At 36.3% G+C, this 18,426-nt stretch overlaps 1 protein-coding gene across 2 annotated transcripts in view; it reads left to right on the top strand.

The window, feature by feature from the left end:
- gucy1b1.S (guanylate cyclase 1 soluble subunit beta 1 S homeolog) overlaps positions 1–16,566 on the top strand; it is a 36,100-nt gene extending 19,534 nt beyond the window's left edge. The window contains 11 exon segments of one of the 2 annotated variants that reach the window (NM_001091723.1): positions 422–619; positions 2,048–2,278; positions 2,964–3,080; positions 5,008–5,141; positions 5,639–5,836; positions 7,356–7,593; positions 9,886–10,026; positions 11,714–11,868; positions 13,872–13,991; positions 13,994–13,998; positions 14,127–16,566. In NM_001091723.1, the coding sequence (NP_001085192.1) occupies positions 422–619; positions 2,048–2,278; positions 2,964–3,080; positions 5,008–5,141; positions 5,639–5,836; positions 7,356–7,593; positions 9,886–10,026; positions 11,714–11,868; positions 13,872–13,991; positions 13,994–13,997 (1,536 nt within the window). In that variant the 3' untranslated portion in view covers position 13,998; positions 14,127–16,566. 2 annotated transcript variants of the gene reach the window in all.
- Positions 16,567–18,426: the final 1,860 nt, after the last annotated feature.

Here is an 18,426-nt window from a genome sequence, read left to right as displayed (position 1 = left end):
ACCAGCCATTACTTTCATGCTGTCCAAAAAAAAAACCCAGACCATGTCAATTTTTCACTCTCATTACATGAAAATCAATGTTGGCTTTAAAAATGACAGCCAGTAAATTGGTTTGTTATAAGACTCTAGAGTGTGTTTCTAGAGTGTATTTAAGATCTGTATAACAGAAATCAATTATGCTAAGTACCAAGCCTGGAAGCTAATATATCTTCTAAATAGCATATCGCTTACAGTATTTTAATCTGACAGTTATAAGCCGTTTCAATGGAGTAAGAAAGCGAAAGTCCATTTTTTAGCACTTTTTGAATTAGAAAATGTTTAAACATTATTGATCAGTAAGCTTGCCTCTTGCTTTATATTGCTATGAATGTTTGGTTAAGTATTTGGTTATAAGGAACATTATTGTTTTGCTATGTTGCAGAATTTGGATGCCCTGCACGACCACCTTGGTACTATATATCCAGGCATGCGTGCTCCATCCTTCCGATGTACTGACGCTGAGAAAGGAAAAGGGCTTATTTTGCACTACTATTCAGAAAGAGAAGGTCTCCAGGACATTGTCATTGGCATTGTTAAGACAGTGGCTCAGCAGATCCATGGAACAGAAATTGACATGAAGGTAACAGGGAATTATCTTTATGCAAATCAAGGTTTAAAGTAACTACTGTTTTGTTTGGTAGTGCTACATTTTAGTGCTTACTAAACCATGCACCCTTGCACCCTGCTACTTTAAACACCTCTCTTCTAACATATTAAGGGGCAGATTTATCAAGGGTCGAATTTTGAAGTAAATATATACTTTGAAATTCTACCATTGAATTAAAATACTTCGAATATCGAAACCGAACTTTTTCCATCGAATTTGTGTATTCTGCGGTCGAAGTATAATCGTTCGAACGAAATACTTCGAATTGAACGATTCGAACGATTTTATCGTAAGATCGAACGATTTTACTTTGACTTCAAAGAACTTAGAAAAATGCTGTAGAAGGTTCACATAGGCTAATAAAGCACTTCAGCAGGTTTAATTTGGCGAAGTATTGAAGTCAAAGTTTTTTTAAAGAGACAGTACTTCAATTATAGAAAGGTCGAAAATTCAAACTATTTTACTTCGAATCGAATTCTAAGTAAATTCAAAGCCGTAGTATCCTATTCGATGGTCCAAAAGTATCCAAAAAATTACTTTGAATTTAGAATTTTTTTACTTCGAAAATTCCCTCGAATTCACTTCAACCCTTGATAAATCTGCCCTAATTGTCAGCGTCATAGAAATATTCAGTTATGAATGAATTCATTATTGTATATATGAACTGAACGCTAGGGCTATGACATATTTAGCATTTTGACTATTGCATTGGAAACAACATAGTCACAATAGCCTTTATGTGTCATACCACTTCTTGATGTATTGGAAACTCTCACTTTTGTAGGCAAAGCAAGTCACATACTTTCCAGTACGAAGCAATGAATGATATCATAGCCCACAGTCCTTCCTGAGAGAAACCTTTTTATACAGTATGCCTCTTCAAATGTGTCTGCCCCTTACCAACACATGTCTGAAGTGCAATGTGCATAGTGCAGTTTTTGGAAGCAAATCACAATGTTTTTTTCCTGCAATGAGTTGTTTTCTCCCAGTAATGCAGCATCATTGCAGCCGTAAAGCAAGCTGTGTCCACACTTTATTTATTCAGAATTTAATTAAAAGCAACAACATGGTACATAACAAAATAATAAAATGTCAAGGGTACTTTTTGGTAATCAGGACAAAGGAGCAGTTATTGCAGTTGTAATAAACCATAGTGGCCAATTAGCTAGTAGCATTTACTGTCTGTGGCTTGAAAACAGACATCTAATTGGTTGCTCTAAATTACTAGATATGGAATGAACTTTGCAGCAGTTAATACATTAGTCCCTTGTTTTGAAGAGGCACCTCTTCATAACAAGGGAGCAGAAGCTTCTCAGAAACAGGTTCTCTGGAAACCCAGGTGTTGGTGATTTCTGTTGCAAGATTTGTAGCAGTTCCATTTTGTATCCATTATACTTTCAGGTAATTCAACAAAGAAATGAGGAGTGTGACCACACACAGTTTTTGATTGAAGAAAAGGATACGAGAGAGGAAGACTTTTATGAAGATCAAGACAGATTTGAAGAAAATGGAACTCAAGAGTCCCGCATTAGTCCCTATACCTTCTGCAAGGCTTTTCCATTTCACATCATGTTTGACAGAGACCTTTTTGTCACACAATGTGGAAATGCTATCTACAGAGTTCTACCCCAGGTAGGTGTGCATTCAGTTTAGATGTGTATCCTTCAATTTATCAGAATTGGAATCCTGTCTGTAACATTAAATGGATACTGCCATTTTTATTAAATTTTTTAAATTACAGTTTAAATAAAAGTGGACCCAGTAAAAAAAAATTGGTACACCGCCTAGAACCTTAGCCCATCTAGAGGATGTACCATCGACAATGACTTCCTCTACACAGTCTTTTAGCCAGTCCACTATCTCAGGCAACCCTGCAGTTCATCTTTCTGTTTTCTACATCATAATAAGAAACACTTGTTTGACATGAGCTGTCCTTCCATAACTCCATGCTGATTACTGTATAATAAAATTCATCAGAACACAATCTTTATCAATTAAGGTGGCCATAGACACACAGATCCTATCGAGGATTCGTACGATTTTCGGATCGTGTGGCGTGTGCCGACATCTTTCGTCCGCCGGAGATCAGTCGTTTGGTCGATAAGTCAGGGTTGATTTTGACCTGACTGATCCCGCCGGAAGATCCGCTCGTTTGGCGATGTTGTCAAACAAGCGGATCTTTGCATCTATGGCCACCTATTTAGTGTTTGCATTTTGTTTCATCAGTTCATGTGTGGATTACATAACTATGCACACTATTAAAAATGTATTTAAAAATCTAATTATCACCTTTTTATGTTTTCTCACCATATTTTAGCTCCAGCCTGGAAATTGCAACCTGTTATCAGTTTTCTCTTTGGTTCGGCCTCATATAGACATCAGTTTCCATGGAATTCTCTCTCATATCAACACTGTATTTGTATTAAGAAGCAAGGTAATGTGTTATTACAATACAAACACAGTTGGGCAAAATTCACAATATTTCTAGATACGATTTTAGTATAAGTAAAAAAAAAATTCTATGATAGAAGTAGAACAGAACAGATGGAACTAGGTTAATGTAGTTAAATGGTTATTCTCACCTGAGCACTGTAAAATGGAACAACATGTAATGGAGATATCTGCGACAATCACTGAACGTGTAATCAGTTTCATAAACCATTTATCGATTACCACAGTGCAGTGGAATCCCTGGACTTGATTGACACACCCTCCTATTGCACAGCAACACAAAATATGTCGGCACTTTCTAAATGTGTGATAATATACCCTGTACAATACGAATATATTGAACTTGCCAAGTAACATCCAAGGAAAAAATTCTCCATTCCTCAACACTGCCCACATGTATGAAGAGCAAATACATTTTAATGAAGCTATAGAAAATCTCTAGATGCAACAGTGGTTACAAGGATTTCATTGGAGCTTCTACACCAAAGCACCCATTTACAAACCAAGCAAATGTTATCCTATATATGTAGCAAGCATTCTGAGCTGACATCAGGGGGGGGGGTTACATGAGGTGCCCCATGGCTGATGATGGCCTAAAATGGAAATGAGTGATACACAAGTCTTAAACTGGTGGGTTTGTGAGTGGGAAGGGTATAAGTGGATTGTGGGCAGAGTTTTGGCATAATTGGGTAGTGTCAGGGGTGTGGCCATGCAAACAAGGGTATTTTTTTAATTGGGGCGCATTTTACTTGTAGGCAGAGCTCAGTCCATGGGGCACAGGAGGCCAGTTGGTTAATAATTGGGGTCCCCTCTCGGGGGGTCCTGCAAACATATAATAATAGGTAATGTTCCAAATATATCACAATATAAGTACAATGTCCACATGAAAGCAGCAATTAAACAGAACAAATACTCACAGTGCAACAAAGCAAGCAGGGAATAAAAAAGCCAATGAAACTATTGCTTGAGGCAAAATGAATGGCATCTGTTTGTTCTATTTGTACAGATTATTCTCTCGTTCTTTCACCTCGATATTACTATGTGCAATAGAGGGTCAATGGACACAAAGGGGCACATTTACTTAGGGTTGAATTTCGAGGGTTAATTAACCCCCGATATTCGACTGTCGAAGTAAAATCCGCATTTCCTTCGTTCGTACGATCGAAGGAAAAATCGTTCGATCGAACGATTAAATCTTTCAAATCGTTCCATTCGAAGGATTTTAATCCATCAATCGAACGATTTTCCTTCGATCAAAAAAAACTAGGAAAGCCTATGGGGACCTTCCCCATAGGCTAACTTCCCCATAGGCGGTGGGTTTAAGGTGGCGAAGTAGGTGGTCGAAGTTTTTTTTAAAGAGACAGTACTTTGAGTATCGAATAGTCGAATATTTTTAGTTTGAATCGTTCGAAGTCGTAGTCGAAGGTCGAAGTAGCCAATTCGATGGTCGAAGTAGCCAAAAAATACTTCGAAATTCAAAGTATTTTTTATTCTATTCCTTCACTCGAGCTAAGTAAATGTGCCCCTAAGAGTGTTTCATTGCTAAAGCTAAGGTAAAGATTATTTAGATTGTTATAACTGCAATTTTTTTAATGTTTTAGCTTTTATTTTGTAATTCAGGTAACAGTGATAGGTACAATGGATTCTTTGTTGCTAAGGCTAATGTCATAGAAAGCATTTTAGCAATTTGTTACTACCTACTAAACACACAAAGTTCCAGTAGAGAAAGTGCCATGTGTGATATTAAGTTTAGCACAAGAAAACACATGTTAAAAGACTGTTTTGTCCCAAGCACTGCACCCTCTGAGAAACTACCCTAAATCAACTTGAAATATCTCCTTTTACTAAAACTATACTTGTTTTTATAACTTTTTTTTTACGATTGAAATGATTGAAATATTCTATTCAAGGAAGGCTTACTTGACGTGGAAAAGTCTGAGAGTGAAGATGAGCTGACTGGTACTGAAATTAGTTGCCTTCGCCTGAAAGGACAAATGATCTACTTGCCTGAGGCTGACAACATTCTGTTCCTGTGCTCTCCAAGGTAGAATGCCGTGCTTCTCAAGTTTATTATTAGTGTTTTACTACCTGCAATATCAGTCAGAAGTAGGAGAGTTAGGAGAAGTTCAGAAGAACATTTTCTAATTACTTCCATTTTTAATGGTTAATCACAACAATTTCATAACAAAGTGGGTATTATTACTCTTATGGTATAGACTAAAGTTAATCAGATTTTTTTACTAAAGAACATTTGGAAATATTGTTATAAAAGGCATAATGTTTATTAGCTATAAAAATGTGGTTTCGTTTATACTCAAGTTGAGGTAATGTAAGAATTTTTAATAAAAGAGTCAAATTGGGAACCTCGCCCTGCCCTTCAACCTTGGTCATGGCCTAGTATGAACCTGGACAATATTATATGATTACATATCATTCATGTGATTGTATAATAAAAAAGATGAAATCCTGGCCTTCAGATACATAAAATCAAGGCAAACATTCCTTCAGGGTCCAAAGCTAACTAGCTAACTTACATTGCAGCGTAATGAATCTCGATGATCTTACAAGAAGAGGACTGTACCTCAGTGACATACCACTACATGATGCTACTCGCGATTTGGTCCTGCTGGGGGAACAGTTCCGAGAGGAATACAAGTTGACTCAAGAACTGGAAATCCTAACAGACAGACTTCAGCACACACTGAGAGCCCTGGAGGATGAGAAGAAAAAGACAGATACGTAAGATGTTTGATAAAGAAAAGGAATAATAGTCAAACTTATATTTGTGACAAGTAAAAATTTAGTTACCTAATACAATACAGAAAGCATCAACATAGCGATTTGATCACAAACCACTATATAATTTCCAAATTTTTGTGGATATATCTTATCCAAGTAAATTGAACCCCACAGGTTATCTCATGGAGAACATATGGGGCACATTTACTAAAGGGCAAAGTGGCCATCGCTATCGCAGATTCGCCAGAAATCCAATCCGCAGGGACATCGCCAATTTACTAACAGGCATAGAGGAGAATTAGCTAGCAAAATTTCACGCCATATTGCCCTTTTTGCTCAGTTCAACGATCGTTACCTCTTCCGCCAGAGTTTCCTTCACCACCTTAGACCTGGCAAACTGTTCAGATGAAGCTACATCCTCCTCAATCTTATGTCAGTGACATAATATCTTGTGTGTCGGAAAGTCATAAAAGTTCTAAAAAAAAAAACATTGGTGTTGTGTTTTTTTCATTTTTTTAAAGTGGGATTGCCTTCAAAATTCCTAACTATCATAGATTTTGTGTTTTTTCCAACCATTTGAGGGGCATGCCACATTTGTTTTAGGGTGGGGTCATGTCTAGGGCATTAGAGGATCTCTTTTGTCTCTATTTGGCTTCCTTAGACATTTGTAATAACTCAAATTGACCCGAGGGTAAGAGTACTAACGAAGTTTCGCTAGGCAAAAATGAAGGCTAGTGAAAGCTTCCTATGAATTGCTTGTGCTGACGAATGTTTTATATTTAGATTTGTGTAATGTTGCATGTTATGCCATTTAATACACTCACAATGCCAAGTGAGCTTATGTCCATGGCTCTTGGAAGATGTTTGAAATATCAGCACTTTAACATAGTGGAACATGCCATAAAATCTCAAATATTTATGAATCTATGTAACTATTTTTTGCAATGACTAATGAACAATTCTGGTTTAAAAATAATCAATAACTTGAATGAAGCTAGAAAGAAGCCAGTCAAAATTTTCACTTTTTTTTACACAACATTTTACATCACTTTTCACTTGAGAAATTCTGTGCTGCCTAATATTGTCGATTCAAATTAAATGATACGCTCTTTGCAATGTATTATTTCTGTGAAGAACAGGAGAACATGACATGCTTTAATATGCTAACTTTGCAGAAATTACTTTTGTGGGGGTGGTTGTAAAAATCTGGATCCTAAAGTAAAAAACACACATTTTTGGGGGTTTGGCATTCAGGGTTTAATAAATAACCCCCTAAATTTCCCCTCTCTCGCCCCTCCTGCATATAGAGCTGCCAAACACAGGCTTCGCTGTATTTATATGGTGGCCTAGGTCTCTGTGCTCTGAAATGCGGAGACCTATGAAAATGTAAAACTGTCCCAAATAAAAAATAACATAATTATAAGATAACTTTTGCTTTATTTGTTGTTGTTGTTGTCCAGAATACTGCTTTATGGTATTTGTTTGCCCATCTGATCCACTGTCCTTTCTCTTTATGCAGCTTGCTGTACTCTGTTCTTCCACCTTCTGTTGCCAATGAGCTCAGACATAAGCGTCCAGTTCCAGCCAAAAGATACGATAATGTGACAATTCTTTTTAGTGGCATTGTGGGATTTAATACATTTTGTAGTAAACATGCCTCTGGCGAAGGTGCAATGAAAATTGTTAACCTTCTAAATGATGTTTATACAAGGTTTGACATTCTGACCGACTCCCGAAATAACCCATATGTCTATAAGGTAAGAGATAAATTAAGGAGGACATGTATATAACTTACTCTTGTTCTGTAAAACGTTACGTCACTGAAATGTGTGATAAATATAAATACGGTACATATATTTTTACATCTAACAGCCCAATTAGTTGAACCTGAATGAACAACTTTGTTTTACTTTAGACGAATGTGAATAAGCCTTTACCATTACTACTTCAGGTCTTGCCTGTTAGACAGTAATTGCAGGACTCCCTTTTGCTCCAGAAAGCCAGTTACACTGTTGCTGGGGTTTTATTCCTCTTCCTAAGCAACCCAAACAATGTATTGCTATTAAAGGAACAGTAACACAAAAAAACACAATTGTTTTAAAGTAATGAAAATATAACATACTGTTGCCCTGCAATGGTAAAATTGGTGTGTTTGCATGAGAAGCACAACTATAGTTTATGTAAATATGCTGCTGTGTAGCCATGGGGGCAGCCATTCAATGCTGAAAAAGGAGAAAAGGCACAGGATACACAACAGATAGATAATCTCTGTCCTTTACAATTGCATTCTTCAGAACTTTTCTGTTATCCATTGTGTATCCTGTGCTTGAATGGCTGCCTCCATGGCTACACAGCAGCTTGTTTATATAAACTATAGTTGTGTTTCTCAAGCAATCACACCAGGGTAACTGTACACTATATTGGCATTCCTTTAAAACACTTTTTTGGTGTTACTGTGTCCTTTAATAGCAATAAATTGTTTGGGTTGCTTAGGAAAAGGATTAAAACCCCAGCAACAGTGTGACTGACTTCCGGAGCAAAAGGGAGTCCTGCAATTGCTGTCTACTTCTAGGCATCCAGTTAGTAGATCTAGAGTTATGTAATAAAAGTTGAAACGTTTGCACCTAGTTTCCCGTAGTGACCAATGTTTGTTTTTGGTGACTACACTAAAACACTGCTCCTTTTATTACATATATGGGATCCATTATCCAGAAAACTGTTGTCCAAAAAGCTCTGAATTATGGGAAGGCCAGTAATTAGAATTTTTTTTAAAAAAAGGATTCCTTTTTCTCTGTAAAAATTAAACAGAACATGTATGTGATCCCAACTAAGATATAATGTATCATTATTGATTGTAAAACAATCATATTGGGTTTATTTTAGCAGACCTTTTTTATGATGTAGCTTCACTGTGAGCTTTTAAAGTGGACCTGTCACCCAGACACAAAAATCTGTATAATAAAAGTTTTCAAATTAAACATGAAATCCAATTTCTATTCTTTATTAAAGCATTCATAGCTATTGTAAGCTAATTTAAAAATCTCAGCTGTCAATCAAATATTGTCTGCCACTCCTCTATGCCCTGGACAGACAATTACTTTCACTTTCCATTCAGAACTTCCTAGATGTCACTGCTCTCCCCACTTATCTTCACTGTTTGATTGTGTAGCCAGGGCATGGGGATGGACATTGGGTCCCCCATTCTGGTGCACAAACAATATTCTGAGATGATCCAAGCCTTGCCTTAATAACAGTGTGCACAAAATGGCTGCTGCCTGCTTGCTATAATTTTGAAATCCCAGACTGAAGGAAGCAAGACTCAAATAATTTATATAGTGTAATTAAAGTTCATTTTGCTTGACTATGTGATAAAATAGGATTTTGAATAATTTTTTTTGGGTGACGGGTCCCCTTTAAGCAAGGTCAGACCATGGCCCTATTATAGTTATTAGACATATAGTTATTAGACATTATTGTAGTAAAATGTTATTGACCATATCTTTGGTAACGTTTCTTGTCACTGCCATAAGAAAGCCAGGCTTATAGGGTTGTTCACCTTTGAATAAACTTAGTATGATGTAGAGAGTGATATTCCGAGACAATCGGTTTATTTTTTATTATTTTTTATTTCTAAGTTCTGTAGCTTTTTATTCAGCAGTTCTCCAGTTTGCAGTTTCAGCAAAATAACCTTAGCAACCATACATTGATTTGAATAAGAGACTGGAATAGAAAAATGTGTAATACAAAGTAGCAATAAAAATAAATGTGTAGCCTTACAGAGCGTTTGTTTTTTTTTATATGGGGTCAGTGACCCTTATTTGAAAGCTGTAAAGAGTCAGAAGAAAAAGACAAATAATTAAAAAACCTATAAAATAAATAAATAATAAAGACCAATTGCAAAGGTGCAAGGAAATGAACATTCTATAACATACTAAAAGTTGCCTCAAAGGTGAACCACCCCTTTAAGCTTAAATTACAGCTCTTGTGAAACTTAAATCTCCGCTATTATTTTCTACTTTTCTAAACATTAAAATGATTTTATTCATCAGGTGGAAACAGTTGGAGACAAATATATGACAGTCAGTGGCCTCCCAGAGCCATGTGTGCACCATGCACGATCCGTTTGCCACTTGGCTCTAGACATGATGGAAATAGCAGGACAGGTTCAAGTAGATGGTGAGTCTGTTCAGGTAAGTAATCAAATTCAAGGGCTGTTAAATATAATAATAAAATTCAGATAATGCTGGGGGATTTGGTTCATGAACATCCAGATGCTTACAGGTTGGACAGTGCCTGGTTCAGACTGACTCTGAGCTACAATAAAATAGATATTCATGTTTGTGCCTGATGTAACCCCTTCATTGTTTTAACCTTAGGGGGTGGTATAAAGTATTAGTATGCCAGCACTGTAGATTTTACATGTCTACTTTAGCTTGCGTTTAAAGAGTACACATATCACAGCAAGATGAGAAGTTCTAGCACTTGAAGGGTTAAAGGAAAACTAAAGCTTAACTAAAGAAGTAGGATTGAAATGTTGCACATTATGTTTTGGGCTTCTGTACCAGCCCAAGGCAACCACAGCCCTTTAGCAGTAAAGTTATGTGTCTCCAAAGATGCCCCAGTAGCTCCCCGTCTTCTTTTCTGCTGATTCACTGCACATGATCTGTGCTGCTGTCACTTACTGAGCTTAGGGACTAATGCACAAGATATTGAATATATAAAATATAAATGTAATTACTACATGGCAGCACAGAAACCAGCTCAACTACCATCAGAATTTAATAATCAGTCTTGTAGCATCAGCTTATATTACAGACAAACCTAATTTCCTGCTTGATAATTTGCAACAACCCCTAAGCTTAGCTTCTCAACAGCTGCTCAGAGCCCACTGAGCATGTGAGTGTCACAGACCCTTTCCAAGGTGGTGACCCCCTTGTGACAAGTTTGAAGTCCTGGATCATTGCTGCTAATGAGAAACTTTAGACTGGTGCAATAAGTTCAGTATATAAAATATGCTATTTTTAGCCACATTCATTTTTAGGGTTTAGTTCTCCTTTAAAGATAATTTTCAATGTCTTGATTACATTTTTATTATCCTTTAGTTATATAGCACTGACATAATAATAGGTGCTTTACAAAGTAATAATAAAAGTGTGTGCAAACATTGATTTTTTGTTCTAAGGATGTAATCGTAGTATGCTCTGTTTTACAGAAGAATTGATGAGCCAGTTCCCCTTAACTCTGACTCCCTGTTGTCTTGAAGTATAGCTTACAATAGGGGTTAACCCATAGTTATCTTGTATCTATGTATCTTGTTATCAGACAAGCACCGTTAAACCCTTTTGGTAGATGTTGAAGGAGAGTTGACTCCAAGTCAAAGCAGTAGGCTTTGTGATTATTTACTGTAATGCCATTAATGTGCCAAAATATTTAGTCATCACCCAGTATCAACAGTAACTGTTCTCAGTCTACTGCATGTTGTTTTCTTCTCTATGTACCATTGAATATTGTCTTCAGCCCTCTTCTGGAAATTGTAGGCATTAAAAAAGATCCTTCTTGTCTATGGTGTTTGTTTAGCAACAATACTTGAAGAGGAACTTCAGTAGGTTATTTTTTCGGGGACAAAAATGTGTTCTGAATAAAACATGCTATTTGTAACATTTTAGGTGAATGCTTAGAAATATATTTCCAAGTTCTATGACATATCTTTTCACACAAACATAAGATAAACTAGTAATTGTTGGTTTTTCAAACCACTGCTTTGTGGTAATGAAAGTAAAGATTAAGGTAGAGCCATTTCATAACAAACCATTTTGCAAGTATTTTCTTTTTTCACAGATAAATAAACAACCGTCTTTTATTTCACCTCTTTTTTAGATAACTATTGGCATTCATACAGGTGAAGTGGTTACAGGGGTCATAGGCCAAAGAATGCCACGCTACTGCCTGTTTGGAAACACTGTTAATCTGACAAGCAGAACAGAAACGACAGGAGAAAAGGGAAAGATTAATGTATCTGAGTACACCTACCGGTAAGGCAACCTAGAGTCAAACATTTTCATATGTTAAAAGGAAAGAGACATGACATTTACTGCAAAACTGTTGTTCCAGACACAAAGAGATTACCTATTCTGGGAACATATGTAATTAGATACTGGCTTCATCAGATTTGATTTATTGCCGAATTTAAACCAGTCAAATGCAAGTTTATTTCCTTATAAAGCTGTTTCTCCAAAAAAGCCTCTAACTTGCCAGAAAAAGAAAAAGGGCATAATGAAAATGAAAAGGAAAAGTAGTGAGAAGATTTTATGCATTTACAGCTTAATATTAAAGAAGGCAGAACTATTTATTTCACCCCCTGCAGCATAGTCTTCATCATTTTATTTTCACAGGTATGTGATAAGTACAGAGGTAATTTGTCTTATTTATCATTAGATATCTTCATGGTATAGCATATATCATCACTTTATTCTTCTTTATTATCCTGAAGTCTTGAACACTATCACACCACTCTCACACAATATTTCATCTGCACTGAAATTTATAATATAAGGATAAGGAGACCAAGAGACCTGATAAAAGACACTTAGGGGCTTATTTATTCAAGTCCGAATGCCAAAAACTCGAACAAATCCAAATTTTTAGTAAAAAAAAACCCTCAAATTTTTCCTGATTTATTATACCCCGAGGATGGAAAAAGTCTGAATCCGAAAATCCGGCATCACAGAACTGCAGTTGTATATAATTCAATGGGAAAAGTCCTGTAAAATATCCGGATCTGTGCTGGGTTTCGTGCAATAATCTGAGGTTTTCGGGCAGAAAATCCAAAAAAATCTTACATGAATTTGTTGGGAAAAGTGTATTGATAAATAAGGGGAAATAACCCGTGTGAATTTGGTTGAGTATATTTCAGAAATATTTCAGAAATAAATGAGATAAATTCAGATTTTGATAATTAACCCCTTTAGAGTCCCCACAAGTTGTGAAAATATATAAGGACATATATATATTGTCAAGGATGCTAAAGGCTGTAGTTTCACACAAAAACCAAAGGCTTAAATTCCCTGAGTCACCTCATCAGACGTTCTTATCTGTCAATGTGAATTTGTACATGCATTTTGAAAGTCCCAGAGGTGATCTTGTGTCTGTTTCCAAATCTGGTCTCCGGGTCTTAAAGAATAATTCTTTCTCATGCTTTTACAGACCTTCATGTGTTTCAGGTTTGTGCTTCTTTTAACCAGCTGACGAAAAACAGCTTTTGGTACAAGGGAAAACAATTACAGTCAGTAGTTTATGCTATCTGTATATCTTAATTTTTAGAAGGAAGGACAAACAAACGTCTGTGAATTATATAGTAAATAAAGTACCCCCTCTTGTAAATTATAAGGATATTACAAGTTACCGAGGAGTTTCATGACCATATAAAAACACGAAGCCGAAGGCCGAGTGTTTTTATACAGGTCATGGAACTCCGAGGTAACTTCTAATATCCTCATATTTTACAACTGGGGGTACTTTATTTATTATAATACACAAATTTCAGTGAGTCATGTGATAGAAATGACATCAGAACTCCCCGTTTATAACTGATGACATCAGAACTCACTGTTTATAAGGATATAATTTACAAGATATTCATGGCTTTTGTGTATTATATTATCATTTACACATAAGGGTGCACTTATTTACTGTAGAAGAATCAACAATATCTGCTTCAAAATGTACAGTGCTTCAATATTAGCTTATAAATTATAATTTTAGAACAGGGCCCCAACCTTTTTTACCCATGAGCCACATTCAAATATAAATAGATTTGGGGAGCAACACAATCGGAAAACATTTCTCTCTTTGGCAGTACCCCTGGTTTATATGCAACCTAAATTGCTTTTAGGCCTATTATTCAAGAATAAGCACCTGGTTTAAGGCCAATGGGAGCAACATCCAATGAGTTGGTCAGCAACAACTGCTTTCCCCTTTTACAAACATACAAACACTTACAAATATATATATATTTATATGTTTTGGCTTTACATAGGTGCCTCATGAGTCCTGAGAATTCAGATCCTCAGTTCCACCTGCAATACCGTGGTCCAGTTAGCATGAAGGGAAAAACTGATCCAATGCAAGTTTGGTTTTTGTCCAGAAAGGAATTAGAAACAGAGGTAAGTCTTCATGACATGTAAGCACTTCCATAGTATTCCTTAACCCCTGTATTGTTCTGTAATGGAATGTTACATTTTTTGTGTATACTACTATTATTAATGTCCTTTTATTTTTTGCCAATATTCAGGAGTAAATGGTGTGTTGTTTTACTGGAAATTCCTCCATTCAGAATGACCATCTATGTAAACTTGCACTTCTTTCGAACCTGTGGTTTACTGTCCAGCAATTCAAAGTTAAGTAATGCCATTAGGAGAACCAGTATTATTATTATTCCTTAACTTCTGTATTAACTTAACATGTATACAATGTGTTCAGCATCATTGTGATATTGTTAACATTCCATATAGTTTCTCTCTAGTCATATTATTAAACTAACAAGCACTTCCGACGTTTTTTTTCTAGCTACACTCACGTTCATGGTGGATAGGAATAACTGTTTACTATTCTAGTGAATGTTGTATCTTGCAATAATACTTTTTTTATGGTATGTTATATTGTGATGCTGATGTTACACAAGGGGAGGCACATTTATCAAAGTTCGAATTTCGAATTCATGTGATTTTTTTTAAAATTTGAATATACTCACAATTTGACTGGGAAGCTATTTAAGAAAAAATTAGAATGGCTAATATTCGATCTAATGGTTCCGACCCTAAAATTCTAATATTATTTGATTCAAATATGCTTTTTATGAATTAAATGTTTCTCCTGAAAAAAAAACTCAAATGCCAGGAAGGCTAATAACATCTCCAAATGGCTCAACGGACCTTTGCCATTGACTTGTACAAGTCAAGCTTGATAAAGGGCCCCGTGAGGCCCCAAAACGTTGCCACTTGTTTGCATGATTTGAGCCAATAAAATCACCTGCTGAAAAATACTTCACTTCAGTGTGCTACAGTATATTGGACTATTGCATATGTTTTGACCCGTGGCAGGTAGGATACATTACTGGTTTAAGCACCTGATCCTAAGGGATTCAACGCGGAAGATTTGAGGCTGAGCACTCCATTCTTTTTTTAACAAATCTTTATTTATGAATTTTTCTTAAGGGAGGGGGTACAGAAGAAGAAAAGGAGGGGGAGTGAATAGGAATGGGGCTATAAAGTTACAAGAAAAATCCAGCATATATCATCACAACTTTTGTATATACATACATGTATTTATAGTCTCACTTTTATTTGAGCACTCCATTCTAGTGTGGAATTGACTTGTACATGAACTGGGCAGGTTTTAGGTGGCAAATATTTGAATTAGGACTGTTTCCATGGTCGAGATGTGGTAAATCTTACATTAAGGGGCCAATTCACCAAGCTCGAGTGAAGGATTCTAAGTAAAAAAACTTCGAATTTTGAAGTGTTTTTTGGGCTACTTTGACCATCGAATGGGCTACTTCGACCTTCGTCTTCGAATCGAAGGATTCTAACTAAAAATCGTTCGACTATTCGACCATTCCATTGTCGAAAGTACTGTCTCTTTAAGAAAAAACTTCGACCCCCTAGTTCACCATCTAAAACCTACCGAACCCAATGTTAGCCTATGGGGAAGGTCCCCATAGGCTTGCCTAAGTTTTTTTGGTCGAAGGATAATCCTTCGATCGTTGGATTAAAATCCTTCAAAACGTTCGATTCGAAAGATTTAATCGTACGATCGAAGGATTATTCCTTTGATTGCTCGATCAAACTATTTGCGCTAAATTCCTTCGACTTCGATATTCGAAGTCGAAGGATTTTAATTCCCAGTCGAATATTGAGGGTTAATTAACGCTCAATATTCGACCCTTGGTGAATTTGCCCCTAAAAGTTATATTCAAATAGGGGGATCAAAATTCAAATGTGTGAATTGACTGTTCGACCCTTGATAAATCTGCCCCATAATAATAATAATAATATATAGTACTGTGATGCATATTACAATTTGTTTTTTAAATGTTTTATGCATTTATTATATTGGAGCAATGAAAAGTAAGTTGCTGTTATTTAAAACAACATGCGTGGTAGTAACATTTGCTGATAGTTTTGAAGGTAGCCACTGAACCCTTTCATTTTATCCCGTTGTTGCAAGAGATCATCTAGCTGTGTAAATATAACAGTGTGGTCCCACAAAATAAGTTATATTTTTAGTGCTGTTGTACCCTCTCATCAACAGGGGGATCAAACCTGATTTCCAAATTACTAAAGAAAATAAAAAGAACTTTGTTTCTCTTTTCAAACAGTTTTTTCTACAATTTTTTTTTTATTTCTTTGAAAAGAAATAAGCATTCCACTTAAATATAGTGCCATACCATTTTGTGCATACCATAAGTCTTTTTCACAAGCAGATTCTTATAGTGTAAATAACGCAAAGAAAACTATTTTAGAAATGTGGTACATTATTTAGTAGCAAAAATATTTCTATGCTATATTAAAGTATAATTTTTTGAAGTATATATTGTAATGGGATTGTTACAGTCCAGTATAGAAAAGTTGTTGTATAAATGTTTCTTTATATTTATTTTATCATTGCATCACATTTCTGTACAAATGTTCATGTACGCAGCAGCTACAATAAATTATTTTTTCCACGAACTGCCAAAAATTATTTCTTGTTTGTTGTTGTACATAAAATGGATAGTTAGAGGGATGGATACGATAAGGGCAACCAGTATACCCTGCATATTTGCTTTTGTAAAAAAATGCACACACACATCTTCCTCGTCCACTTCAAGAGCACAAAGCACACAGATTCTGATTGGCTAACCGGTACTGTCCATGCTAAAAGCTAAAATTCACTAACTAATGCAGGGGTGCCCAGCCTATGTTACACTGAGATCTACTCTCAACACCTAGCCCCATCAGGAGATCTTGGATGTGATCTTTATATTTTTGCATTGGATGTGCAGAGACTGGGAAGAGGCCTCTTGCTCACCACACATTAGTGTTCACAGTATCTAGTAGAATTAAGTCAAAGGCAACTGGACACTGAGGGGGTTATTTATCAAAGTCCAAATGCCAAGAACTTGAAATTTTTTTTTCGGGATTTATTAAACTCAGAGGCTGCAAAAAGTCAGAATCCAATAATCCAGCACCTCTGACCTGCCGAGTTTGTATACACAGTAAGTCAATGTGAGAGGTCCCTATCCTATTTTGAAGTTTCTGCGGTCTGCTCTGGAACTAGTCCGTAAATCCATTAATTTCTGGCAAAAAATCACGAAAAAAATCTTACAATATGATTTTTTAGGGTTTATACATAACCCAATTAAATTGTGTTTTTTAACAACAAAGGTAAAATCATGGTCTGACTTTTTTAATTTAAAAACTCAGAAAAATTTGGATTTTGATAACTAACCCCCTTAGAGTTTTTTCTTCCAATAATCTTCTTCAGTTGAACTGAAGTGGTAGGGAATTTCCTGGCATTTAAACCCCCGAGGGTAGTAAAGTCACAGATATCCAGTCACAACACAAGCATAGAGTGTAGTGCTACACAATCAATCTCACCGCTTTTGTAGCGTCGGGTGCCAGCTGCGACTCTGTCTGCCCAGGTCCAGTACAAATTCCAATACAAATTCCAGCAGCACTCCGGTAAGCTTGATAAAGGGCTGGTTATGCCCGAAACGTTGCTTCATTTGCACAAATAAATTTTTTTCACCTTACCGGAGTGCTGCTGGAATTTATATTGGAAGATATCCAGTCACAATAATTCCATTGAACTTCAGTAAAGTGTTGGCTGAAACTCACATGCATGAAAGTGCAATCCTGTCTGCAGTGGTCTTGTGATTTTCATTGGCGCAGGTGTTAATCTTTCAATGTGCATAACTGGAAGTGTGAATTGTTGTGAAGCTGCCAGGGAAAGGATGTCAAAGCAGTATTGTATGTTTATGACAAATTGTTGTTGAATTCCCCCTCCTCTGTTCAGGGATGGTTTTTCCACTAAAACTAAAATTTGCACTAATCTCCCTGTAAAATCTAATTTATTAATGGTACTTGCGTCAAAATGTGCTTCTTGAACTTCCTTATAGTTGCGATCTCTGCCGCTACCTTCCTGTTCCGAATTGAGAACTGCTGTAGTTTCCCCAGCATTTTGCGTCAATCAGCACAGTCCACTTGCAAGAATAGGGCATATGGTAAACAGCAGAAATTATGCCAATCACCTGTGCATCAACGTTTCAGGGGGTCTAAGGAGATCTGTACCACCAGGCAGGAGAGTCATAGGAAAAGGTGATGGTGAAGAGGTGCGGTTTATTCTAATATTAGATTTTTAACCATTACCTGCAATTTTGTCAGGTTGCAACTCCCATATGTAAGCACAGCGGTGCTGTAATTCTGGGGAAAAATATAGCAATTGCACATTGCTCACTGCACTCATAGATGCAAATGAGCCCTACTGACTGTGAGTCCACTCAACTATTAGGGTTAACCACTACTCCTTGTCCCAACTGTAGAGACAACATT

This window comes from Xenopus laevis, chromosome 1S, assembly GCF_017654675.1.
Source record: "Xenopus laevis strain J_2021 chromosome 1S, Xenopus_laevis_v10.1, whole genome shotgun sequence".
In the NCBI taxonomy this organism is placed as follows: Eukaryota; Metazoa; Chordata; class Amphibia; order Anura; family Pipidae; genus Xenopus; species Xenopus laevis.
The sequence above is the reverse complement of the archived record's forward strand: the minus strand, read 5'-3'. Positions and strand labels throughout refer to the sequence as shown.